This window comes from Dasypus novemcinctus, chromosome 31 (assembly GCF_030445035.2).
Source record: "Dasypus novemcinctus isolate mDasNov1 chromosome 31, mDasNov1.1.hap2, whole genome shotgun sequence".
NCBI classification, from domain to species: Eukaryota; Metazoa; Chordata; class Mammalia; order Cingulata; family Dasypodidae; genus Dasypus; species Dasypus novemcinctus.
The window spans coordinates 46489134-46516532 of NC_080703.1; the positions used below are offsets into that span (position 1 = coordinate 46489134).

The 27399-nt window shown below is 38.5% G+C and overlaps 1 protein-coding gene across 1 annotated transcript; it reads right to left on the reverse strand.

Annotated features, from left to right (window-relative positions):
• Positions 1 to 598: 598 nt before the first annotated feature.
• Positions 599 to 25158, reverse strand: LOC101446898 (zinc finger protein 14-like). The gene is made up of 7 exons (XM_071212892.1): positions 25026 to 25158; positions 19886 to 20060; positions 8268 to 8352; positions 6083 to 6209; positions 5240 to 5332; positions 4644 to 4735; positions 599 to 4194 (listed from the first exon to the last, which is right to left on the reverse strand). Exons 3-7 carry the CDS (start codon positions 8298 to 8300, stop codon positions 2236 to 2238), a joined length of 2304 nt encoding a protein of 767 aa, XP_071068993.1. The 5' UTR covers positions 8301 to 8352; positions 19886 to 20060; positions 25026 to 25158; the 3' UTR covers positions 599 to 2235.
• Between the last annotated feature and the right edge of the window lie 2241 nt (positions 25159 to 27399).

Here is a 27399-nt window from a genome sequence, read left to right on the forward strand (position 1 = left end):
CAATACTGTTGCAAGTATCTCTGAACATGGCCCTTCAAGCAATGAAGACTGATTGCCACTTTGGGCCCTAAGGGCAGGGGGAAAGAGGTATTGAATAGATGGAATCAAAGTAACTGTGTGGGCAGAAGTGTTTCACAAGAGTATGCAAGGATGGATATAAGAAATGTAAAATTACACCAAAAATATATAGGGGCTGATAGGCTAAAATATAAGTCATAATGTAAAACATAACTAAAAATTTAGAAAACTGTAAAGTCTAAAATATAAACCACAACATAAACCCAAATGTTACATTGTTTGAAAGCTATTGTCTCTATATCTTTACATCAGTTTCAGTAAATATAATATGAATATGTAAAAAGATTATTGCTGTGGAAGGGAAAAGGGTTTTATGTTGGATATGTGCGAGTACTGTGTATTGTATATATGAATTACTGTGATGTAAAACTTTCATGAAGATAAGCTTAATAATTAGGAAAAAAAGAAAAAGGATGTAGACTCTGAGGAAAAGAAGGAAGTAGTTGCCTTGCCAATTTGCATACAGGGCAACACTTATTGCAGTGATGGAAGGCAAAACATCAAAAACAAAGCTTTTGCATTTTTAAATATTTTGATACCCCAATTTATTTTTACCTCAATTTTTCTAAATTAATATGTATTCTATATCTAACCTTTATACTCATGACTCTATTCAATTTTACTATTAATGGAACCTGGCAATATATTGGGCTTCACTTTTGAAGAAGTTTTGGACCACAGAGAGGTTCAACAATAGCAGGGGAGGAATACTGGTGTGGGATGTTATTGACAGGGGACACATGGTTGGCAGGGAGTTCTCCAGGACATATATCCAGGGTACATAAAAATGGATATTTTCATAGTGGTTACAATTAAAAACAACAACTGAGGCAGTGCTGAGTTCCTAGCCAGGGGAGCTCTATCACAGTCCCTAAAGGAACAGCAACAATCCCCCAAGTGCAACGGCAAAGACCAAAAAAGAAGGAAGGTCCAACAATGAGCCCTTGATACTAATGACTATGCTTGTGAGCCTGTGCACCTGAAATAAAAACAAGGCCTAGAACTGCAGGGTGCCTAACAGTTACCTCCTGAGAGCCTCCGTGTTGCTCAAATGTGGCCAGTCTCAAAGCCAAACTCAGCATATAAATGTGTTCCCTTCCTCCCAGCATGGGACATGACTCCTGGGGATGAGCCTCCCTGGCACCAAGGGATTACTACCAAGTGCCAGCTGATGATGTAACTAGAACCATTTGTGTAATTGTAAATGCCAGTATTATTGTATTGTATTGTTAGGTGTGTAACTCCATATCTTGCTTCCTACAAGTGCATAAATGCAAATGTAAAAAAGGTAGTGATAAATAAAGCCTTTGGTATACTCAGTACACAAATATATAAATGATAATAAGTAAAAAGTGGTTGGAGATCAGGGGCTTATAGTATTCATGGAATCTGTTGCAGTAGTATGGATAACTACAGGAACTACTGAACAGATTAAAAACAGTTTATTCACTATGTGAGTTCTTTGGTATGTTTAAAGGTTAAATCTCTGGCTATAGTCTCTTTCATACCAAAAACTATTATACTGTGGGTTTTTACATTTAAAGAATATTGACTGATGGCTTTCTCAAATATCTGGCATTCATAGGGATTCTCTCCAGTTTAAGTAATCTCCTGTTGTCCAAGGTTAGAATAATTAATGTTTCCTCACACATATATTATGATTTCTGTCCAGCATGAATTCTCTCATGTTTCCTGAGGACAGAACTAAAAGTGAAAGTTTTCCCACATAGACAACATTCATAGGATTTCTATCCAGTGTGAATTCTCAAATGTTTTTGAAGACTAGTATATTGGCTGAAGGCTTTCCCACAAAGATGACACTCATATGGTTTCTCTCCAGTGTGAGTTCTCTCATGTTGTTGAAGAGAGCCACGTTTACTGAAAGCTTTCCCACATACAAGACATTCATGGGGTTTCTCTCCAGTGTGAGTTCTTTCATGTCATTTTAGGGTAGATTTTAGAAGGAAGGCTTTCCCACAAAGATGACACTCATGGGGTTTCTCTCCAGTGTGAGTTCTCTCACATTGTTGAAGAGACCCACGATTACTGAAAGCTTTCCCACATACAAGACATTCACGGGGTTTTTCTCCTGTGTGAGTTCTTTCAGATTGTTTTAGGTGAGATAGTTGAATGAAGGCTTTCCCACAAAGATGACACTCATGGGGTTTCTCTCCAGTGTGAGTTCTCATGTTGTTGAAGAGACCCACGATTACTGAAAGCTTTCCCACATACAAGACATTCATGGGGTTTTTCTCCTGTGTGAGTTCTTTCATGTTGTTTTAGGTGAGATAGTTGAATGAAGGCTTTCCCACAAAGATGACACTCATGGGGTTTCTCTCCAGTGTGAGTTCGTTCATGTAGTTTCAGGTAAAATGGTTGAATGAAGGCTTTCCCACAAAGATGACATTCATGGGGTTTCTCTCCAGTGTGAGTTCTTTCATGTTGTTTTAGGGTAAATTTTCGAAGGAAGGCTTTCCCACAAAGATGACATTCATGGGGTTTCTCTCCAGTGTGAGTTCTTTTATGTCGATTTAGGGTAGATTTTTGAAGGAAGGCTTTCCCACAAAGATGACACTCATGGGGTTTCTCTCCAGTGTGAGTTGTCTCATGATGTTGAAGAGACCTACGATTACTGAAAGCTTTCCCACATAGAAGACATTCATGGGGTTTTTCTCCAGTGTGAGTTCTTTCATGTTGTTTTAGGTTAGATAGTTGAATGAAGGCTTTCCCACAAAGATGACATTCATGGGGTTTCTCTCCAGTGTGAGTTCTTTCATGTCGTTTTAGGGTAGAATTTTGAAGGAAGGCTTTCCCACAAAGATGACATTCATGGGGTTTCTCTCCAGTGTGAGTTCTTTCATGTCGTTTCAGCTTAGATTGTTGAATGAAGGCTTTCCCACAAAGATGACATTCATGGGGTTTCTCTCCAGTGTGAGTTCTTTCATGTTCTTTTAGGGCAGATTTTTGAAGGAAGGCTTTCCCACAAAGATGACATTCATGGGGTTTCTCTCCAGTGTGAATTCTTTCATGTTGTTTTAGGACAGATTTTCGAAGGAAGGCTTTTCCACAAAGATGACATTCATGGGATTTTTCTCCAGTGTGAGTTCTCATATGTTTTTGAAGGTTACCATACACACTGAAGGCTTTCCCACAAAGATGACACTCATGGGGTTTCTCTCCAGTGTGAGTTCTTTCATGATTTTGAAGAGACCTATGATTACTGAAAGCTTTCCCACATAGAAGACATTCATGGGGTTTTTCTCCTGTGTGAGTTCTTTCATGTTGTTTCAGGTGAGATAGTTGAATGAAGGCTTTCCCACAAAAATGACATTTATGGGGTTTCTCTCCAGTGTGAGTTCTTTCTTGTTTCAGGTTAGATGTTTGAACAAAGGCTTTCCCACTAAGATGACACTCATGGCGTTTCTCTCCAGTGTGAGTTTTCTCATGATTTTGAAGAGACCTATGATTACTGAAAGCTTTCCCACATAGAAGACATTCATGGGGTTTTTCTCCTGTGTGAGTTCTTTCATGTTGTTTCAGGTGAGATAGTTGAATGAAGGCTTTCCCACAAAAATGACATTTATGGGGTTTCTCTCCAGTGTGAGTTCTCTCATGATATTTAAGGGACATATAATGACTATAGGTTTTCCCACACAGATGACATTCAAATGGTTTTCCCCCAGTGTTACATCTCTTATTTTGTTTAAGGGAAGATAATGTAGTGAAGCCTTTCCCATAGAGATGGCATTCTTGCAGTTTTTCTCCAGTGTGACATCTCTCATGCTGTTTAAGGGAAGAGGATGTAGTAAAGGCTTTCCCACCTAGGTGACATTCATGGGTTTTCTCTCCAATGGGAGTTACACTGTATTGCCTGAGTTCAGAGCATTGGATGCAATTTTTATCATTTCGGTAGTATTCATATGATTTACACATATGGTGAAAAGGCTTATGTTGTTTAAAATATGAGTAGTCACTGAGGACTGCTGGAGGTGGTTTCCTGAAATAGGATTTCTTTGTTAAGTGAATCAATGCATATTGGTTCACTATGGATGTGAGAGAGGAATCTTCTTGCAAAGAAACACATTTAAAGGAATTCTTCTGGGTGTGAGATCTGTGCTGTGGGGAATCAGATGAGAAACTGTAAAACTTCTGAACATTTAAATGAATTCCTGCATTTCCCTATATATGAAACCTAGACTAATCCACAAGTGGTAATCTCCAATTAAAATATCTGCCATGTTGGTTTCATATAAAAAGTATTCTACTCCATACACATAGATTTTCTGTATTATAAAAATCTAATCGCAGAGTTATCTGATCAATTTTGAGCTTCATGATGTTTCAAAGATTACATTTATGAAACTGCTTATGCAATTTGATTTTTATGTGAACTCAAGTTAGAGTTTCTGTTTAGGTTTTTACTGAAAATTGAAACTATCACAAATTTTTGCTGGATTAGCACTTGATTCTAACATTAATTATAATTTCATGATTTACTGATTTCCTAATTTATTCCATCCTTTGGTATCTATTTAGAACACTATGGTTTACAAAATTGAACTTACCAATGACATGATTTTAGAAGTGTCTTCCCTATAGGTAGGTTTGCTGAATATCATTTCTATCATTTCCCATGTTTTAAAGGCACATTTCCTCCCTGCAGTATTTGCAAAAAGCAGAATAAAATTTTAGAATAGTATCAGGGGAAGAAAAATTTTAAAAGTTCAGTATGTTTCCCACATTCACAATTACCTGGGAAAGAATATCAAAGTCATAAATAATTCTAGGACATCACAGTCAGAAAGGATTTTGAGACATGGAATGTGAGAAAAAAACTGGGATGTCAGTGAGGTGAAAAAGAGGAAAATATCTTCCAAGAATAGGAACAGGAAAAGGATTATTATGTGAGAGTTTAATTACAATAACAAATGAATATCCCTTTCCCAATGCCAATGACACTCAATAAAGCTTGAGAAATGTATGGAACAAACACACGTGACTACAATTTCCCCATATCTTGAGGTACCATTTTAGAAATCATAACTCATACAAAGAAAACTGAAGAAATCATTATACACTTAAGGAATCCTGAAGTTAAAATATTCAAGCACATACTTTATCATGAGACCCCTCTTCTAATGCAGAGGTCTTTACAGCTCACCTGGATTCTGGCATTGAGGAAAAACTACTCCTTCTCTTGACACTTCTTCCTGTTCCAACTGGGAAAGCACATCCCTTTTGCAGACTTGATATCCTGTTTGTATGGAAAAAAATTACTGGACTTGGAGTTATGACAGTAATAGGGCATGATAATGATGTACATCACAAGTTACCAAAGAATAGGGTGAGCACTGAAGGTCAGCAATGCAGCAATAACTTGAACTTAGATTATTGACAATATTTCAACAGAAATTGTAACTCTTGACCTTTTGCCCATTTCAATGAGAACCACTGTTTGTTGTTACCCATGTACTAATAAAAAGAGAGACTGCGGAATTGTCTATATTCTAAATGGTGAGAAGTCTATGTTTCAAAGTGATTGAATATTATGTTCAAAAATAATCCAATTAACATAAAATCCCAAAAAATGATCTAAATTCTATATGGAAAAGGATATATGCAATGTTTCTACTACTGTGTTCTGAAGCCTCAGCATAGCACTTGGAGGAGAATGCTTATATCAGCACACCACTAATTGTTGGAAATTGAAATTCAAGAAAGACATTAAATTGTGGTCAAGAAGATTAAATTCTATTGGGGTGAACTTGCTGTAAATAAAAAATGAAGAAACAAATTCATTTAGGGATTGTTAGCACAACATAAATGTATTAAAATTATAAAATATAAAAATATAATGTAAGAAAGATTATACAATTTGGAGAAGCTGATTTAGATATCTGAATTAAAAAATGAAAGATGATTTATGATGAATATATAGGTAGATTAGATAGATGTTAGATATAAAAAAGATAGATATAGGTGGTAGATACATTTTGAGTCTCACCTACTGAGACCAGGTTATTGATATTCTCCAGCATCACTTCTCTGAACAGCTTTCTTTGGGTTGTGTCTAACAGGTCCCACTCTTCCTGGGTGAAGTCTACAGTCACATCCTTGAAGGTCACTAATGACTAAAAAGTCACAGAAATTTGTGTTCACACAGGGCTATCCTAACAATATCTTGAGTGAGATGTACAAAATAACAGCACTAAAGAAGCAGAAACTGTGTATATAAAACCCAAAAGTTGTTGGGGTTCCAGAAACATCATTATCAATGCTGAACTTCCATTTGCCTTCCAGATGCACTCACAGGCACATACAAACTCTGAACCCAAAATACCCCATTGTAAAAGAAAATCACATGACATAGGGTATGACATACATTTGGAAATATCCCAATAAATTTCTGATTATACCTCCTTCTGCTAATTGTTCAGTTTTCCTTTGAGCATTAATAACTAAATCAATATTTGTCAACAATTTTAAGTAAATTTACAGATATTATAAGGCAAGCAAAATCAATTATATGTATCATTTTAAAAAATGGATATGGTTAGGTTACTCCCCTATATAGATGCGCTCACTTTCCTCTCATTTATAAAATCATTTAAGAATATGTTATGCATTTTGGTAAATGCAAGTTAATGTATCAATTGCTTTCTATCTAAATTCACTTCACAGGTCTATTATTCATTAAAATGGCAGGGATCCTTGAAAACATAACCAGAATTCTGCAAAACTAAATAGGTTTCAAATCAGTAAGTCTTGACTTCCTCAGTGCTACATAGCTCAGGTATACATGGTAATGTATAAATACAGATGGTTCAGTGTCACAAGACAGGGACACCTGAGAGAGTGTACTGATACATGGCCTTAGACTGACTATTCCCGTGGTAGGAGACCTCCCAATCTCAACTTTCTGGGGTGTACAAAAACCAGTTTCACTGTCTCACTTTTATCTTCATGTGATCTAAGATGAAAACATTCCTGTTCATTGCCTCTGGCCTTTACTAATCTTTAAAAATTTCACTGAGACATAAATTGTATTCTCTCTATTATACAGCTTCTGAAGCCACAGCCACCCAGAAGGAAAAAATAATTCTATACTGACACCCATTTATAAAATTTGAATAAATTTAATTTAGAAAATTGAAGTTGGAAAATTTGACCAACAGTGGTAAGGAGAACTGTAGTTTTAAAAAAATTATTTCAAGAAAAGTGTATTTGTCTCAAATAGTTGGGTTCCTGCGTACAACATGGGAGGCCCTGTGTTTGGTTCCTGGTGTCCCCCTAAAGAAGATGAGCAAGACAACAAGCTGTCATTATGGGCTGGCAGAGTGTGCTGACACAAGATGATGCAATGAAGAGACAATATGATGACCTGGCATGGCAATCTGATGCAACAAGATGATGCAATGAAGAGACACAAATAGGAAACACAGTGAGAGACACAACCAGCAGGAGAAGAGGTGGCTCAAGTCATTGGTTGCCTCCCTCCCACATGGGAGGTCCTGGGTTCAGTTTCTGGTTCCTTTTAAATAGAAGATGAGCATGCAATGAAGAGACACAGAGAGCAGACAGTGTGTGCGAACAATGAGGGGATTTAATAAATCTTTTTTGAAAATATTTCAAAATGTACAAATACATTCCATCAAAAGTTTAAGAAAATTAAAATTGGAGGAAACAAATACATTATTTCTAATTTCATTTAATTTACAAAATTTCTCATGTGCTTCTGACAAATATATTTACCCCTACACCCTAGTACCTGTAATGTTGGGCTGACTACATGCACAGTTGAAAACTCAGCATCCCTTCTGACTGTAAACACCTCTTCTTATTCATCTCTGTCACCATTATTCATCATATGGCCAGGCCAATCTCAAGCACTAACATGATCCATGACTTCATTATTTATTCAATGAGGCCATGCATGAGTGAGAAAAAGAAAACTTCTGTAATCTTCTCAGAGAATACACAGCCTTAATAGTAGCTTTAATCAACTCTTCTAATTACCTTGGAAGATTACTCATAGATCCATACCTAACTGACCATAATTAATAAAGTCATATATAAACTTAAGATGAGATCCTTGAATAACTCCTGAATACACTTGGAATATTCACACCAATAGGAGAAATCTTCCCATCTGCTGGCAACAGAGGTGCAAAAAAGAATTACCTACTCACATGTGATTGCATTGCCAAAACCTTGGCTGGCATCTATCTTCCTCTGGAATTTCACTTGCAACCAGGTAAGCGAAGGAAAACAAAGCTGAGAATGGAGAAAGAAGTCTTAATATTCAAGTCTTGACCACAATTTTCTAGGCACTCCCCCCCCCATCATGAATGCCAAAACTTTCACCTAGGAGTATCTTCTGCCCAAATGAAATGGAACATACGTATGCTCAAGAGAAATAAGGAAGGACTCTCCTTTCCCAAGATCAAGATGTTGGAGATCTTGTCTTCTCTGGCTAATAAAGATATGATCATTTTCATATTATAGATAAAAAGATGAAAATCCATGAAATGCATGTATTAATTAGCCCATGATCAGAGACTTTTTAAAAAAATATAATGCCAGTTTTACTCTTTTTGTTTGTAACAGTTTTTATAAAGATATTTAGATCGCATAAAAGGTTACAGTAAAAATATAAGAGGTTCCTAAACTCTCCCACTCCCCACGTTCCACCAATATCAACAATCTTTTTCATCAGTGTGACACATTTATTGCATTTGATGAATCTACTTTGGAATACCACTACACAGCATGGGTTAGAGTTTAATTGTAGTTTACAGTCTCTCCCAGTCCATTCAGTGGGTTATGGCAGGATACATAATGTCCTGCATCTGTCCTTGCAATATCATTCAGGACACCTCCAAGTCCTGAAAATGTCCCCTTATCACACCTTTTCTTCCCTCTCCTTGCCCTTACCAACTCCCATAGCCAATGTCACCACATCAATGATAGTTTCTTTCATTGCCAGAGTCACAATTCTATAGTACAATACCAGTAAGTACACTCTAATCCATATTTTATTCCTCCATCCTGATGTCCACTCCATCTCTAAATCAAGAGGGTGCTTAGATCCCACATGGTTGTTGGAAGGGATTCTCCTGCTTGTAGTTGTAGACACTCTCAGTTCCCTGGTGTGCTGGTTGACCATTCTCATCTCCCTGTTAGTTGACCTGGGTAAGTCCAATCAACCTGCAGGTGTTACAACTTTGCTGAGGCCACACTCAGCATGTAAATGCATTACCTTCTCCCAGCATGGGACATACTCCCAGGGATGGGCCTCCCTGATGTCAAGTGATTACTAGCAAACACCAGCTGATGATGCAACTAGAAAAAGACTTGATTAAAAGAGGGAAATGGTGAAGACAAATGAGTTTATATGGTTAAGGGACTTTGAAATGAGTCAGAAGATCATCAGAGGGATGACACTTATGCACATCTCAGCAGGGCCTCAGAGAAAGCAAAAGTAGATACAACTCCAAATAGTGGTACTCCTGAGAGCTACAGAGACAGCAAGGTTCTACAGTCATGACAGATCACGTTCAGTGCCTTGTCAGTGGGCCCTAATTTGGAACTTGTGTCCTGACTGTGATGGAGTTGGGCTCAGATATGGCCTCGCTACACATGCCTCTCCTGTCACTTACTGAACCTGTGGTAGGTGCTGGGGTTGGTGTATGCTCAGGAGACTTGACTCTCTGGACTGTCCATGTGGCAGCTGGGCCCTGAGCCTCAACAGAATTGCAATTTATGCTCTCTGGTTCACTGGAGACTTTTAATTCATTTTTTATTCCAAAACATAGGTATCCCTTACCAAAATCACTTCTGGAATTGGGTTCTCACCATAAGAGGAAACGGAGTGGAATCTCTCATTATAAATATTACTGTTTGTGTGTGTGTGTGTGTGATAACATTGGTTCTCTCACATGCATTTCTGATTTTTGGATTCTCCCTCTCTGCTCTACCATGAACCTGACCTTCTGGATACATCTGTCCTAAAACATCTTTATTCTTCCATATGTATAATGCAGCCCACTCAACACTGAGTTCTACATCCCAGACAAATATATTTGGAAATCAAGTAAGAAACTTAATATGTATTATTAAAAGAAGAAAAATTATATATATATATATATAATTATTATGAGGTTGATCACTACCAAGATTAACTTAATCATTTGTACCTCAATTCCAGGAAGAAAGTGATTATATTCAACATGTTTTGAGACTTACATATTTTAAAATTTTAATCTTCTCAGTACCCCAAATGATAAAGGCTAATTTGCTCCTTTAACAAATGTCCTACATTAAGGTTCAGAGAGGTGAAGTAAAATGACAAATTTATATGACCACTGAAAGACACAGCTAGAGTTTGAATTTTTTCCTTCTGTATCCCAATTTTGAGTATCTTAAGGGTTACATAACACACCTAGGTATTACATGGAATGTCACCTCTCATTTCAGTATTCAGATCCTCACTGTTGTCAAAACTTCCTCTTCACAGAGTTTGTTAGTTACATACATGAACAGCAAACCTGTTCAAGGAAATCTCCTTTTCATTGAACCTGTCAGATTTTCTCTATGTTCTTGGCTAAGCTATAAGAAATTAATTTCAAGAGAAAACTGAGTTAGTTAGGCTAGTAACTTATTGGGGAATGGTCAGAAGAGAAATGGGAGAAAATAACAGATCATGGAGCCCAAGTAAAGAGGAAGGGGCTGGAGAGTGATAAAGACGGTTGACAGACTACAATTCCCCATTACAGATTATAAATCCCCAGGTTTACTTGTGTATTGATCCAGGTGAGGGGTGGAGAAGGCCAGAACAGTGGGCAGAAGGCAAGAACAGGGGTCAAAAGGCAAGAGGGTCAGTTGGCCTTTGCACTTGCATTTAGAAACATTATCACACCCTTTTGCTAATGACAGGGGGTAGTCCCAGCTGTTTGCTGTTTTGATTGACTCCCCTGCCAATCACTCCCCTGGAGAATATCCAGGGATTCTCCTGACTTCAGAGGAAATCTCGTTCAGAATGGGATTCTTGCAAGTTTCTCTAGCAGCCATCTTGGGAGTACCAATTTCCACATGTTAAATGGTGGTGGTTTTTCTGCCAGGTTCCAGATCTGTCTATTGATTTCTTAACTTGCCTGCTTCAAACCTACTTCCCAAACATTATCTCCCAACTTATGCAATATTTACTGCCAGATGTATTCCAAACATGCATATTTCAGCATGTTTTATGAGAATATTTTTTTAAATTTAAAAATTTTTAAAAGATACTTATATCATATAAATGTTACATTAAAAATGTAAGACTGGGAAGCAGAATTGGCTCAACTGATAGAGTGTCTACCTACCACATGGGAGGTCCAGGGTTCAAACCCAGGGCCTCCTGACCCATGCAGTGGGCTGGCATGAACACAGTGCTGATGTGCACAAGGAATGCCATGCCATGCAGGGGTGTCCCTAGTGAAAGGGAGTCCCATGCACAATGAGTGCACCCTTTAAGGAGAGCCATGCCATGTGAAAAAAAGTGCAGCCTGCCCAGGAGTGGCACCGCACACACAGAGAGCTGACACAGCAAGACGATGCAATGAAATGAGACAAAGATTCCTGGTGCCACTGACAAGAATACAAGCAGACACAGAAGAACACACAGCAAATGGACACAGAGAGCAGACAACTGGGGTGGGAGAAGGGGAGAGAAATAAAATTAAAAATAAATCTTAAAAAAAGTAGGAGATTCCTGTATGCTCCACTCCCTCCTCTCCCACAATTCCCCACAATAACAGCATCCTTCATTAGTGTGGTACATTTGTTGCAATTGATGAACATATTTGAATATTGTCACTAAGTGTGTATTATAGTTTACATTATAGTTTAAACTTTTTCCCATGCATTTTTGTAAGTTATCACAGATATATAATGGCCTGTATCCATCACTGAAACATCATTTAGAACAATTCCAATGTCCCCAAAATTCCAACATATTGCACCTTTTTAAAAAATATATTTTTATTAAACATTATATAAAAAAATATGGGTGATTCCCATACGCCCTAATCCCCACACATCCCACATCTTCTCACATTAACAAGTCCTTCATTAATGTGGTACATCCACTGCAATTGAGGAACACATTTTGTAGCATTGCCAATACACATTAATTAAAGTTTACATTCTAGTTTATTTACACTCTCACCCACACAATTCTGTAGGTTATGGCAAGATATACACTAGCTTGCTCTGTCATTACAATGTCATTCAGGACAATTTCCAAGTTCCAAAAATGTCCCTTTATTACCCCTGTTTTCCCTCTCCCATCCCTCAGAACCTCCAGTGGCCACTGCCTCCACATCAATGATATAATTCCTTCAACTGCTAGGATCACAATAGTTCAAAGCAGAAAACCAGTAAGTCTACTTTAGTCCACAGTTCATTCCCCAATCCTGAGGATTCTGGGATGGTGATGTCCATTCCACTTCAAGTTAAGAGAGGGTTGTGGGTGGGGCAAGCTCTGAGTGAGTGCACCTCATAATCTCTCCTGCAAAGAAGTGGCTGAATAGGGTCAGAGTCCTGCTGGACCAGGCTGTTTCAGGTGCTTGGAGGGCAGGAGGTGTCTGGATGTTGATTTGGTGAGACAGTGACAGAAGAGTTTCTTGCAAGAGGTAGAATTTTGGGTCTCTTACATGGAGGTCAGAAGTTGTGGGTGGGACCTTTCCCCCTAGGACTGGCAGCCTGGCTGTGGAAATTCCTGAAAACTTTGATGGGCTGAGGTGTTCCCCAAACCCTAAGCAGACTGTTTCAGGGGCTTGCAGGACAGGACATGTCTGGATGTTGATTTGGTGAGACAGTGACAGAGGAGATTCTTGTGAGAGGTGGAATTTTGGGTTTCTGACATGAAGGTCAGAAGTTGTGGGTGGGATGCCTCCCCTTAGAGTTGGCACCCAGCTGCAGTGATCCCTGAAAACTTTGTTGTGCTGTGGTGTTCCCAAACCCCGTGGTAATCAGATGAGTGGTTCCCAGGTCTGTATCCCCTAAACCTTGGTAGACCATGCTCCAAAGACTCACACACCTTGAGATGGCAATATCATGGACTTCCCATTCCTTAATCCACCATGCCCTGAAATCCATCTGAGGTCCTTGATTACCCTAACCCTCTGCATTTTTTGTTGTTGTTTTTCTCTCCTTGAGATTGGAGGAGTGTACCAGCTGACCTGGGGAGAGTCTGGGAAGAAAGGAGAGGTGAATCTGCTGAGGAAGCCCAATTTACCTAAACGTCCTGGGATAGGAAACTTGGTCTGTGACAAGGTGGAGTCAAAAAATCAATTAGACCTTCCCTAGCACTCCGAAGGGGGAGGGACTATAGGAGGTGTTATCCAAGCTTCCAATAGCATATTGGGAGTTTCTGGTGAGGTGTAGGTGTTCTCACACTGGAAATAAAGAGTCATAGTCTTCTGTGTTGAGTTGGTTCAACAAGGGCCCCCTTGTGTCTCTACCAGACCTCTCAGGCAGCTTTCCTGCAGCCCTGGGAGAGAGAAAAGTGAGGAAGGGAGAAAGGGGGAAGATCAGATCCTTAAGTGTTTATTTAACTGCAAACAGGATTCCTAGCTTGAAACGTTGTTTTTTGTTTGTTTGTTTTTATTTTTTTGGCATGGTTGCTAACATTGCATTGTCTCCTGGTGTTTCTCCCATTTTATCCCCCAAGGTCCTTTTTCATTTATTTAGTTTTCTCTTTTTCATTTTCTTGCTTGTTTCCCTCCCTTTTCTTTCCTCCCCCTTTTACTCTTCTTTTTTTCTTTTCTCTCTTTTTCTTCTTTCTTCTTTTATTTTCTTTATATAATAGGTGCTGCAGGTAGTGCTTCACATTTGCTGTTTCCTCATCCTCCATTTCCTCTTTTCTGTGTGTATTGATTTTGGGGACCTACACTACCTCCTTTCCGCCACATCTTGCTATCTTACATCATCTACTGTTTCTCTTACATTCCACCTCCCTTTCTTTGGCCCCCAAATTGTCTGACCTTTTATTTCTAATACCTTTGTTCTCTTTTCTGTCTTTTATCCACTCTTGATATTATTGTCTTTTTCTCTTTCCCTCTCTCATGAAAACACTGGCGTTCTAATTCATACTATATTCCTTCCCATATTCAGTTGACTGTCTCATTATAGGTATTCTACTTACTGTTATAACTCTACACAACTTACATGAGTCTACTATCCATTCTCCAAGATCTCACATTGATGCTCTTTATTACCAATACTACTTTATACATTTTCTTTTCTTACTCATTTTGCTTTCCCTAGCCCTAATATTTTCCTTCAAAGTGAACTTAGCCAGCAATAAGAAAATATAGTAAAAACAAAGCGACAAAGAGAAGTCATAACACTTATGCACGAACAACAACTAATTAATCGCCATGACTAGAAACTAAGGAACTGATTAAAACTGTCATGATAAAATGATGACCAGACAGCAACAAAAAACTACAAACCAAACCAATAATCAGGAGAACATGACCGAATCCAATGAACAAACAAAAAACCAGGAAGGGGAGCAGAACATCGGATGAGTAATTAAAGATCTCAAAAGATATAATAGGGACCAACTTAATGAAGAAAAAACTTGGAAAGGAAATAGCAGAAATATGAAAAAAAGATAAGATATAATGGTGATAACATCACAGTTCAAGGAATCAAAAATACACTCTAAGCAAATAGCAGCAGATTAGAAGAGGCAGAGGAGAGAAATAGCAACGTGAAAGACAGTACATTTGAAATCAAACAGATAGTACAATTCATCGATAAAGAGAGAGAAAAAATCCAGCTGTGTTTTAGGGACCTGGATGACAATAAGAAATACAGAAACATACATATTATAGGCATCACAGAAGGAGAAGAGCAGGGAAAGGGGACAGAAGGGGTGTTGCAGGAAATAATGGGTGAAAACTTCCCAAATCTACTGAGGGACATGGGTGTATATGTCCAGGAAGCATAACACAGCCCAAACACCATAATTCCCAACAGGCCTAACCTAAGACATATACTTGTCATCATCCTATGCTCAAGACAAAGAGAAAATTCTAAAAGCAGCAGGAGAAAAGAGAACCATCACATACAAGGGAGGCTCCATAAGATTAAGTGCTGATTTCTCACCTGAAACCATGGAGGCAAGAAGGCAGTGGTATGATATAGTCAAGGTAGTAAAAGAAAAAAAAATTGAACCAAGAATACTCTACCCAGCTAAAGTAGCATTCAAAAATGATGGAGAGTTCAAAATATTCACAGATAAACAGAAACTGAAACAGTATGTCAACAAGAACCCTGCCCTTCAAGAAAAATACTAAAGGAGGTTCTGCAGGAACTATAGTCTAAAATATAAACCACAATGTAAACACAAATGTTACCTTGTTTGAAAGCTATTGTCTCAATATCTGTACATCAGTTTCAGTAAATATAATATGAATATGTAAAAAGATTATTGCTGTGGAAGGGAAAAGGGTTTTATGTTAGATATGTGGGAGTACTTTATATTGTATATATGAATGACTGTGATCTAAAACGTTCATGAAGATAAGCTTAATAATTATGGAAAGAAAGGGAAACAAGAGGATGTAGACACTAAGGAAAAGACAGAAGTTGGCTTGCCAATTTGCATACAGGGCAACACTTACTGCAGTGATGAAAGACAAAACATAAAAAACAAAGCTTCTGAATTTTAAAATTTTTGATACCCCAATTTATTTTCACCTCAATTTTTCTAAATTAATATGTATTCTATATCTAACCTTTAAACTCATCACTACATTCCATTTTACTATTAATGGAACCTGGCAATATAGTGTGCTTCATCTTTGAAGAATTTAGGATCATAGAGAGTTTCAACAATGGCAGGGGAGGAACACTAGTGTGGGATGTTATTGACAGGGGACACATGGTTGGCAGGGAGTTCTCCAGGACATATATCCAGGGTACATAAAAATGGATATTTTCATAGTGATTACATTAAAAACAACAACTGAGGGAATGCTGAGTTCTAGCCAGGGGAGCTATATCACAGTCCCTAAAGGAACAGCAAAAATCCCCCAAGTGCAATGGCAAAGGCCAAAAAAAAAATGAAGGTCCAACAATGAGCCCTTGATACTAATGACTATGCTTGTGAGCCTGTGCACCTGAAATAAGAACAAGGCCTAGAGCTGCAGTGTGCCTAAGAGTTACCTCCTGAGGGCCTCCGTGTTGCTCAAATGTGGCTAGTCTCAAAGCCAAACTCAGCATGTAAATGTGTTGCCTTCCCTCTGGTGTGGGACATGACTCCTGGGAATGAGTCTCCCTGGTGCCGGGGGATTACTACCAAGTACCAGCTGATGATGTAACTAGAAAATGCCCTTGAATGAAAGGGTCAACTCAGACCAGCAGAATATCTCAGTCTACATATAATATGAGGAGTTATAAATGCCTTTTGACCTGAAGAAAAGGGGGAAATGGAAAGGACAAATGAGTTTATATGGCTATGACTCTCCAAAGAGAGCCAGGAGGTTATCAGATGGGTTGCCCTCATGCACACCTCAGCAGAGTCCCAGAGACTGGTAAAGTACATATAACCCCATGTATTCATTCTTCTGAGGGCTACAGAGACCACAGGTTTAATGGTCATGGCAGATGGAGTTCAGTGCCATGTCAGTTGTCCCTACTTTGGAGTTTGTGTTTCTGTGTGATGGAGCTGAACTCAGATGTGATCTTTTTTCCACAAGCCTCTCCTGTTACTTTTATCAGATCTGTAGTTGTTGCTGGGGTTTAGTGTATACCCAGGGTACCTGAATCTCTGGACTGACCATGTGATAGCCAGGCCCTGAGCCTCAGCAGACTTGCAACTCCTACTCTCTGGTTTATTGGACTTACCCCACTCAGCTAACATGGAGGTGAAGAAGGTCAACCACCATACCAGGGAGCCAAGAGTGCCTAAAACTGAAAGCAGGAGAATTGCATCCAGCATCCATGTGGAATCTAAGCCCCCTCTTTATATAGATGTGGAGTGGACACAACCATCCCAAGTTCCACAGGGTGGAGGAATAGAGTATGGATTAGAGTGGACATACTGATATTCTATTCATGAACTATTGTGATTAGTAATCAAAGAAAATGTGGAATTGGTGTGGAGAAATTGGCCATGGTGGCTGCTGGGAGAAGGGAATGGTAGGAAGAGATGTGATGTGGGGGCATTTTTGGGTGTTGGAGTTGTCCTGGGTGGTGCTGCATGGACAGTTACTGGACATTGTATGTTCTCCCATGGTCCACTGGGTGGACTGTGGGAGAGTGTGTGCTATGGTGTGGACCATTGACCATGAGGTGCAGCAGTACTCAGAGATGTATTCACCAAGTGCAATGAATGTCTCATGATGATGGAGGATGTTGTTGTTATTGGGGGGGAGGAGTGGAATGAAGGGGGTGGGGGTGTGTGGAGACAAAAAAAAAAGAGAGGGCTGTGATCCATTAGGGCTGATGAATGGAAATCTCTTGCTTGTAGCTATAAACTTTCTTGGTTCTTTGGTATGGAAATTGTCCATTCTCACCTCCTTGTTAGTTGTCCTAGGTGGGTCCAATGAACTGGAGAGTAAATGTTGCAACTCCCTTGAGATTCAGGGCCCAGCTGGCACAAAGACAGCCCAAAGATTTAAGTCTCTTGGATGTACACCTACCAACTCTAATACTAATTATCCTTTCAAATTCAAGAACAGAAGAACCATGTGTAGGGAAATCACAACTGAGTCCAACTCTATCACCTTGGGGAGCATAAATTCCAAAGTAGGGCACTTTGGCAAGGCACCAAACTCCTGATCTATCTGACCTGACTATAGTGTCTGGATGTCTTCAGAGACCCAAGGAGCCCTGCTATTTGGAAAAGTAGCTACTTTGACAGTAAATGAGATCCTGCTGAGACATGCATAATCATAACCTCTGCAATGACCTCCCAACCCACTTTGAAGTCTCTTGGCCATATAAACTCATGTGTCTTTTACATTTTCCCCCTTTTGGTCAAGGTCTTTTTCCAAGAACATTTCTGATGTCATTGTATTTACCCAATGTGTCAATAGATAACTTACTATTTTTCATATCTGCCCACATAGGAAATGACTTTAATTTTCTGTCATGTTTATTACTGCATGTGACACAGCACATTACTAAGCTCTCACTTATGACTAATACACAATCACAACTCCTAGTACTTTCAAATATATGTGGGAAAAAGACTATATCTTGATAATTGAGTCATTCCTCCATCTCCCATAATCACTTCAAGTCCTGTAACTTGAATCCATATATTCTCACATTTCATATTACTTTTACTAGAGGAGATTAACCCCATAATAACTAGGTGAATGATGTCATTTTAAAAAATCACCTCAACTTGGCACCACAATGTCTATAGTTATTTCTGCATTCATACCCATTAGTTACTCCTCCTCTCTCATTGAAGAGCCTTGTCACCTGTTTTAAGTTGAATATCTCCAAGAGAATTACAGGCTTCCCTGTTCCTTTTTGTAGTCTTTACTAGCAACTGCTCTCTCCTATCACACTCAATCACCTCATCATTTAACCTCATTGTTTCTTTTCTTTTATGAACCAAAATGCCCCTTGTGTCTATTTCATCTCTTGTGCCTGATCTCCTTTTTCTTCTTTCATAATCAATCTACATAAGCACTTTTATGCTTTACTCACACACCTTAAAGAATGAGTTAGTAGCATGACAGTCTTCCTCTTAAGTAAATCATGCTACCATCTCCAATAAGCTCCCCATGAATAAATCCAGTGTGTGCTTCAGTCTATAACTTGGAAGTAAAGAATTGGACCTTTTGGGAACTTTCTTTTTCCTAGACTTCTCTGACAATTCAGTCCTGAATGTATTCCTTCTTGTGTTCTGCATGGCCATACTCAAACAGGATTATTAGACCATCTCAAGGCTGAATTGTATGTAGCCCCCTTTCTCTCGCACTTCTGTACACTATCATGACAATCACACATCTATTCAATTGCTTTAATTTACTCCACTGTTGGCTCAAAACTGAGTGTACATCTCTATTTTCATAAAGGCAAAAAATCCAACATAACTCAAACAATAATACCACCAGCAGCCCACAAATCTAAAATAAATTCTTTTTCTAGAGCTAACTCTCTGATTAACCTAGATGTCACTCAAGGTGAATATAATCAAGATATGCCACTTTAAGAAAGTATTTCCTTCAAATTAAGTAATTTTAAGTTAGGACTTCTCCAGGCATCCAAGGATTGAAAAAGAATTCATTTCTCAGAAACATTCAAACACATTCATATTAGTTATTATTTCAGCACTGAACACTATAACCACCCTTCATTTCTGTGGAAATCTCCTCTAAAAACTTCCCACATCATCCTCATGTTCTTTTAGTCTTTGTTTTGTCATTTCCTGAGAGATCTCATCACTGAACCCCAACCAGAAGTATCCTTTGCCCTTCCTATAGCCTATATTAAAATTCTACTATTCCTTCAGGTCACTCATATAATTTTTCATTGTACTATTATTCATTTGTTTGTTCATATTTTGGTCTCTCCCCTCGTCTAAATGCATAAAATCCTTCCTTGAGTGGTAATATATTAAAAGAGTATCACTTTGGAAATGAGCAAATTATAAATCCAGAAATATTATATATCCACAATAACTTTTCCTGACCTCAAATTGCCTATATCCAACTGCCTGTAGTAAAAGTAAAAAACAACATATTGTGATTAAAAAGTAAATCATTTACAAAATAAATGAGTACTCTCCCACCTGGTTAAAATTCTCTCCCTTATTCATGAGAATCCAAATGAACTGAGAATGCAAGGAACCCAAGTCTTAATGAGGCTGCTTTCATCACAAGTGTAGTTCAGAGCTTCTTTCTCTCTAAAAAAACCAGCACTTTGATGGCAAACTCTTTTTTAATGTAGTTGTAACTGCATCAGTCCTATAATTCAAAAGACAAAATTAGATTAACACAGATGTTAGTTAAGATAAATCTACTCAATGCACACCTTGTGTCATTCACTTCCTTCTAAAACTCTCAAAACCAACCTTTCTGCTTCTTCAAAGATATGTCACACTTTTATGGATTTTGGTTATCCCAGGAAAGTACTCTAAAGCACCTGTAGCAAAAAGTTTCTTATTAATCTGTATATCTAAGAGGAATGGAAATCTACTAATATTTTCTGAGTCACCCTTGTGACTATATTTGTGCTGAAGAAACAAGAAAATTTTTATTGTTCTAGAGTGTCTATACTTTACTATCAAGCACACACTGATTGCATAAGGCAGCCATCCACAATTTTCTTCCACCAAAAAGGATAAACTCTGTACCCTTACCCAACCCTGCTTTCCATCAAAAGGAAATTCAGTGAACAGTTATAACAGGGGTTCTTAACCATTTTTGTTCCAAGGACCCCTTTGCCAGTCAGGTGAACAATATGGACCCTAATTTTATGACACAACATCAGCATGTCTTTAAATTAAAATTTTCAATTCAAATTCACAAAGCCCCTGAAAACCTGCTCCTGAAATCTCCACATACCTGGTTTAGAGCCCCTGATCTACAGTGATTTCATCATGCTCTGGAAGCAAAGAGGGTTCCTCACATCTGGTATGCCAGTTGAAAATTGTGAACAAGTAAGTTATCTCCTTTCTGCCATTGTATTCCCTTATGCAGTTACTTTATTAAGATAAAGGTTTACACAGAAAGGACTGAGTGTGAATATTTTTAAAATGCACTTGCATATTTTCATGCAAAAACAGCCATTAGTAAAACAGGCATAATTATAAACTTAAATTAATGCTGTCTAAATTAACTGAAGAACCTAGCCTTTAGAGGCCCAAAATTTTACCTTAGGCCCTCTATTTATTCATAGCATTTATTTTAGGAAATTCAAATTCTCCCCATATGAAAATTTTCCTGGCAGACCTATCTCTGGGAATAAATTGAGAACATTGTTGCACAATGACATGATGCCAAAGATTACCTTCAACAAATGAAGGACACTTTTCCTATCCCATATGACAGACACTCCATTAATCATAATCTGACACCAGGATAATGGATCTACTGGAAATGAAACATACAAATACAGTCCTAGATCCTGATTAAAAGGAACTCTGCCAAGTATTCCTAACTTCTGGTAATGCAAATTTATTACAGGGTGTTGAGCCATGGGTCCACTTTACTCAACAAAAAAATGTTCTATCAGACTCTTGGCCTAATTTTGGAGAGTTAAAAATCCAACTAGCCAGGAAGGGAAGTAGACAATGTCACAAAGTAGACTACTTATTCCCAAGGTAACAGATCAAATGCTAGCATAAACAAGTCCTCACATAGACTCTACCTTACAAACACTCATAATGTATAAAACCTTTATATTTCATTATGATTTGCCCTTGTACTGGCTTGGAAAGACAATGTCATTGTCTGTTTCTACAAGGACTTTTCAAAGGAATGTAACATTATAGACTGTTTGAATTGTCACCATAAACCCTGATATATGCACATTGCAAGGGACCCCACAGTACTACCCATAACAAATCTCTTTTTTATCCCAAATGGTTCAGTCTCTTCAGATCAAATTGCACAATTTGGTTCATATCAAATGTGAATATTAGACCCAAGCCTTCTTTATTCTGCTTTAAAATTTCTTGGACCTGGAACCTTGTTACCAAGAATTAAGAACTAGCTTAAATTTATGATTATTGAATCATTATACAGATGTTTTTTCCCCTTATTTTTTCACTATATTATAGAATAGTCCAAAGCTAATACCTGAAATTATTGAAACTGGCTAGGTCAACCTAAACTTTCTTTATGGTTATTTCAAATGAGGCACACCCTTGTGTACACATACTATCGTGATGGTTATTACAGTCCGATCTTACTTTTGTTTATGGTTATCTGAAAAATAGGTTTGTGTATATTTACTATCGTGATTATAACCACTCCACCCTCCCCTGTTTGAAACCATAAAAACCTTAAACTCCTCAAAATCAAGGAGGCAGATTTTTGGGCCCTTGCTAGACCAATGATCTCTTTGCTTGCCTAGAAAACTTTCTCACTTGGAAACCCAGTGTTTCAGGAATTGTTCTTTAAAGTGCATTGGAAGGAAAGTACCTGTTTTTGCTCAGTGTAAACCACATAACAGACACAACTAATTGAGAGAATTATAAAGATATCACAGAAGAATCTGGAAAACTTGCCATAATAGTCCACATATTTCCACAAACTACAAGTTATATTAACAATGCATGTCCACTTTCAGGTTTAGGTTACTGGATCTGCAAAATATTCACAATACAAAGAAATTCTGGTAAGCTTTTCATTTATAGTCTCAATAAGACAGACCCTTGGACACTAAGGACAAATGATAGTATTCCTACTAATAAATCTACAAACATCACATTGACTGTATTTACATCATTCTGCCAGGCAATAATTAAAAATTTTTTTTTCTAAGATTTTATCTATTCATTTCCCTCCCACCCCATTGCCTTGTATTCACTGTCTGCTCTCTGTGTGTTCTTCTATGTCTGCTTGTCTTCTCTTTAGGTGGCACTGGGAATTGATCCTGGGACCTTCCAGAAGAGAGATGTGCTCAAACTCTTGTGCAACCTCAGCTCCCTGGTCTGCTGCATCTCTTATTGTCTCTCCTCTGTGCCTTTTCTGTTGCATCATCTTGCTGGGCCAGTTCTCTGTATGGGCCAGCTCTCAGCACTCCACTCAGGCCAGCTCACCATTATGGCCAGCTTGCCTTTCAACTGGCAGCCCTGGGAATCAAACCCTGGACCTCCTTTATGGTAGTTGGGAGCCTGATCACTTCAGCCACATCCATTCCCCCAGTCAATATTTTTATTTTGGAAATGTTATCAGATAGTTGACTGGGTTGTAAATTACCTTTATAGTTGATAAAATGCCTGGGCAATAAGCATTTGGTCACCTCACAGTCCTTTAGGAATTCATAATAAATCTGAAACTTCTCATTGGACTACTCCCCTCAAGCTACAGTCTCAGGGGAAAGAGAATTTGCCCAAGGAGGTAATGATTCTAGGTTTGGTTCTTTGGGCAGATTGCTGCTATCTTGGCTTAGGGCTAACACAAATGAGAACAGGATTAGATTTACAATAGGAGAAATTACTGAATCTATTGCTAAAGCTATAGCTGCACAAGTCATTAGATTTGTTACTTATTACTTGTTATTTATTAGCTGCACAAGGAGGCACTTTTGTCATTGCCAACACCACCTGTTGTATTTGGGTACATACTTCTGTGGAGGTTAAGGTAAAAGTGAATGAAATAATTAAATGTGCTACATGATTTAAACAGGTAAGGCCTTCCTTTTGATCACTTTGACTTCATTTGGGTCAAAACATGGGAACTGGGCTTAGGCTTATACTATGAGGTTGGCATTTGGACCTTTTATCACTCATAGTATTCATTATAATCTCCCTGGTGGACTGTTTTTCCCAAAGATTTGAATGTAGGTCACCAACCACTTGTGACCCAGCAAATGATTTCTTTATGTCTGGGATGATGTAAAAATTATGATCATGTTAAAACTGACATCATGACCATCTATGAACCCAACATGAAAACAACTAGCAAATATTACCCCAAGGCCTTAGGCCGTAAATGAAACGGGTTCAACACCTTAAATTTTTATCACAACTCTCAATGGCTGACAGCCAGATCAAACTGAGGTGAGGTAAATAAATTACGCAGACCCTAGATGGAGACCTTTATGCTAAGCCCTACATCAGCAAAATGAAGCTTAACTTAATTCCTATCTCTTATAAGCGCTCCTTTCCCCAATACAAGAAACATAACAGCCTGCCATAACTTGCTAGTTTTTCCTTTCTTCCTCCTTCAGGAATCTTCATCTGTTCTCTTTGTTTCTGTGTAGAATTTTGTCCCCTGCTCCTATGATTTGTTTAAAGTCTCTTCCTCACTCAGTTCCCCTGTTACAGACTAGCAATATCACCCAGACTCAGACTCTGAATACAGTTCCAATTGAGAGCTTTATTAGCCACGTGGGGACTGCCTTGTCCTACACAGAAGGGAGAGCAGCCCCAAGTCATGGGAGGAGTTTGCTTATATAGGCTTTTAGGTTCAGGACGGGGAGCAATAGCTCAGCAAGCAAGCACATACAGAAGCAGGTGTTTGCGGTTAATCAAGCTCTGGGAATTCTATCAGGGGAGGCAAGCGGTTGGGGAGTTCTTGTTATTTACAAGGGTCTGGGTCAGGTGGTCTTTTGGCAGGGGCTGACAACACTTTCTACAGGAGGAGGCCTTGAGATAAGATTTTACAGTCGAGCAAGCTTGTTACAGAAGCGAGATATAGGCGGTTAGGGGGCTGTGGAATTTTCCTCTCGAGTGGGGGTGGTCACAGGCTCCTACTTCTCCACACCCCATTTTCCTTACACTTTTCATTTCTGGAACTCTCCAGTCCAGCAGGTGTTCAGTTTAATCCTCCCTCTCCATTTTTCTCTGTGAGGCTTTTCTGCCTAAAGTTTCTTCCCTGCTAGGTTATCCTGCCTCGGAGAGTCATTGCAGAAAGGTGGGACCCTCGGAAGGGTCCATTCTGCATTTAGGGAATTCAACCCGCACAAACTGGATGTAGTGACTGCACCGCTCGACCACAGTCAATCTGAGATTTTATTTCCTGCCCCCACCAAAATGGGGGTCCTTTTGCTTCCAGCACCCCGCAGCAAATTGTTTTCAGCACTGGGTCTCTGTGCCTGGATACGCACAGGGCCCCAACACACTGCTGTGAGTTCCTCGAAAACCTCTTTCCCCGGTGAGAGGCGTCCAGGCGGCTTCCTGCAGAACCCAGAAGCTTTGCAGGGCCCCCACTGGGAGGGAAGCGAAGAGGACCGGTTAGTCCTGGATAGAAGTTTCCTACCTGATGCTTTTCTCTTTCTTCAATTCGGCATTCGTGGAGCCCCTCTCCAGTCTTTACCATTTTGCGGAGGTGTTTTCAGGGTATGGCTTCTGGCGCTGGTTGATGACGTCACCCCGCCACCACTGATTTTTTTTTTTTTCCCCCAAGAGTTATCAGAGATTGAACTCAGTGTAAGGGTAAGTCCACTTTGGGAAAATAGGAATAGAACTACATTAAGAAATAGGAATTGCAAGTGCCTGCAGATAAATAAATACCTCAGGGCTGCCACTAAGGAGAGTGCCAATAAATAACCTTGCCTGCAGATAAATAAATACCTTAGGGCTACCGCCAAGGAGAGTGCCAATAAATAATATTAGACTGCTCACAAGAAGAGGTTTTTTTAAAAAAAAATAGATACGCTATCTTCAGCTAATCGCAGTGTTCTGCTTCTGTGCCTGCTTGCTTGCTTGCTTATTAGTAGATGCCCCCTTCCTAAAAAGCTATAAAACCACCCCTTCCCTGAGACTCGGGGCTGCTCTCTCCCCTCTGCATTGGGTGAGGCAGTCGCCGCGTGGCTAATAAAGCTCTCAATTGTAATTTTATTTGAAGTCTGAGTCTGGTCAATATCGCTGGTCTATAACATCAGGACAGCTTATATGGGAAGCAAGACCTCACCCACTGAGTTACATCCACTCTCCAATGAGAGTTGGTTTATTTCAGTTTTTTATTTTGTTTTTATAAGGTAACAGGGATTGAATCCAGGACCTCATACATGGGAAGCAGGAAACCAACCACTTGAGCTACATCTACTCCCTCATTGATTTTTTCTAACTTTATCTCTACTTCAAAAAATAAAATAAAATACAAAGGCAGCTTAACAAATTATGGAAGCATTAATCTAAAAATTTTCTGCCCGGTCACATTTATCATATTTAATCCTAAAAGCAAACTCAATTATTTCTTCAGTGTTCAGAAGGATACATAAATGAGCAGAGATTGGTTAAATGACATGACCTACATCTCCTTCTTAATGAAGGAGATGAAGAAAAAACGGTTTAATCATATTCACCTCTCATAAAACTGAACTCTTTTTTTTACCTTTAGCATTGATATAGTACCTTCTTTGCCTTTCCTACAAAAAACATTACAATATTTTTCGTAATTATAGTCTATATTAGTTGTATTTTTCTTATTTATCACCAAATTCTTAACATCTTGTAGTTGAAGAACATTCTTGTATTTATATTATTAAACAGAATCCTCATCTACCACCAAAATGACCAAGCAGACTATCCTATAGCTGTCTTTCAATTAACATTAACCTCCCTAGACTACATCTTTCATCTACAATCACAGGTTATAAATAAGCACTGTATGTAATAGTCATTATAATGTGTTACTTTCAACTCTCTCCATTGCAACATATTTACAACGGACTTTATTAAACTTTTTACATACATTCCATATCACCTCCCCCTTCTTAGCTAGCATCTTATCTCTTACTAAGCTGTACTCTATAGTGTAATTACATAAGCTTACTAACAGTAGTTAGTCCATATCAGTGAGAACATACAATATTCATCCTTTTGTTTCTGCCTTATTTCACTCAACATAGTATCCTCAAGGTTAATCCTTTTTGTCACAAGCATCCTGATTTCATTTCTTCTTACAAGTGAAGAGTATTATCTTGAAGTTTATACCACATTTTGTTTATCCATTCATTGTTTGATGGGCATTTAAGCTTTTTCCATCTTTTAGCAATTTTGAGTAATGCCACTATGAACATGGATGTGCAAATATCTGTTAGCATTCTTTCTTTCAGTTCTTCTGTATATATTCCTAGTTGTAAGATTGCTGGATCATAGAGTAGTTCTATATTTAGCTTTCTGAGTGACCACAAAATCATCCTCCACAGAGCCAACACCATTTACATTCCCATCAACAGTGAAGGATTGTTCATATTTCTCCACATCCTCTCAAACACTTGTAATTATCTTTTTAATAATGGCCATTCTGTATGGCATGAAACATTATTGCATTGCAGTTTTGATCATTTCCCTAATAGCTAGTGAAGCTGAACATCTTTTCATGTGCTCTTTTGGCCATCTGTATTTCCTCTCTGGAAAAAACATCTATTCAAGTCTTTTTCCATTTTTAAATTTGATTGTTTTTTGGTCATTGATTTATGTGATCTATTTATAAAACATGGCAATAAAACTCTTGTTGGTTTTTCTCCCATTGAATATGCTGCCTTTTAACCTTATTGAAAAAATGTTTGAAATGCAAAAATGTTTAATTTTGAGGAAGTCTTAAGTCCTTTTAATCTGCTTTTTATTTCATTGCCTGTGTTTTGGGTGGAAGGGCCAAGAAACCACCACTTAACACAAGATCTAAA

Coding starts and splice junctions, on each gene's coding strand:
- LOC101446898 (XM_071212892.1), bottom strand. CDS start 8,300: ATGCCAGCCAAGGTTTTGGCAATGCAATCACAT. Junction 6,210..8,267: donor TTTTGGCAATGCAATCACAT/GTGAGTAGGTAA, acceptor GTGACTTTTTAG/TCATTAGTGACCTTCAAGGA. Junction 5,333..6,082: donor CAATAACCTGGTCTCAGTAG/GTGAGACTCAAA, acceptor CCATACAAACAG/GATATCAAGTCTGCAAAAGG.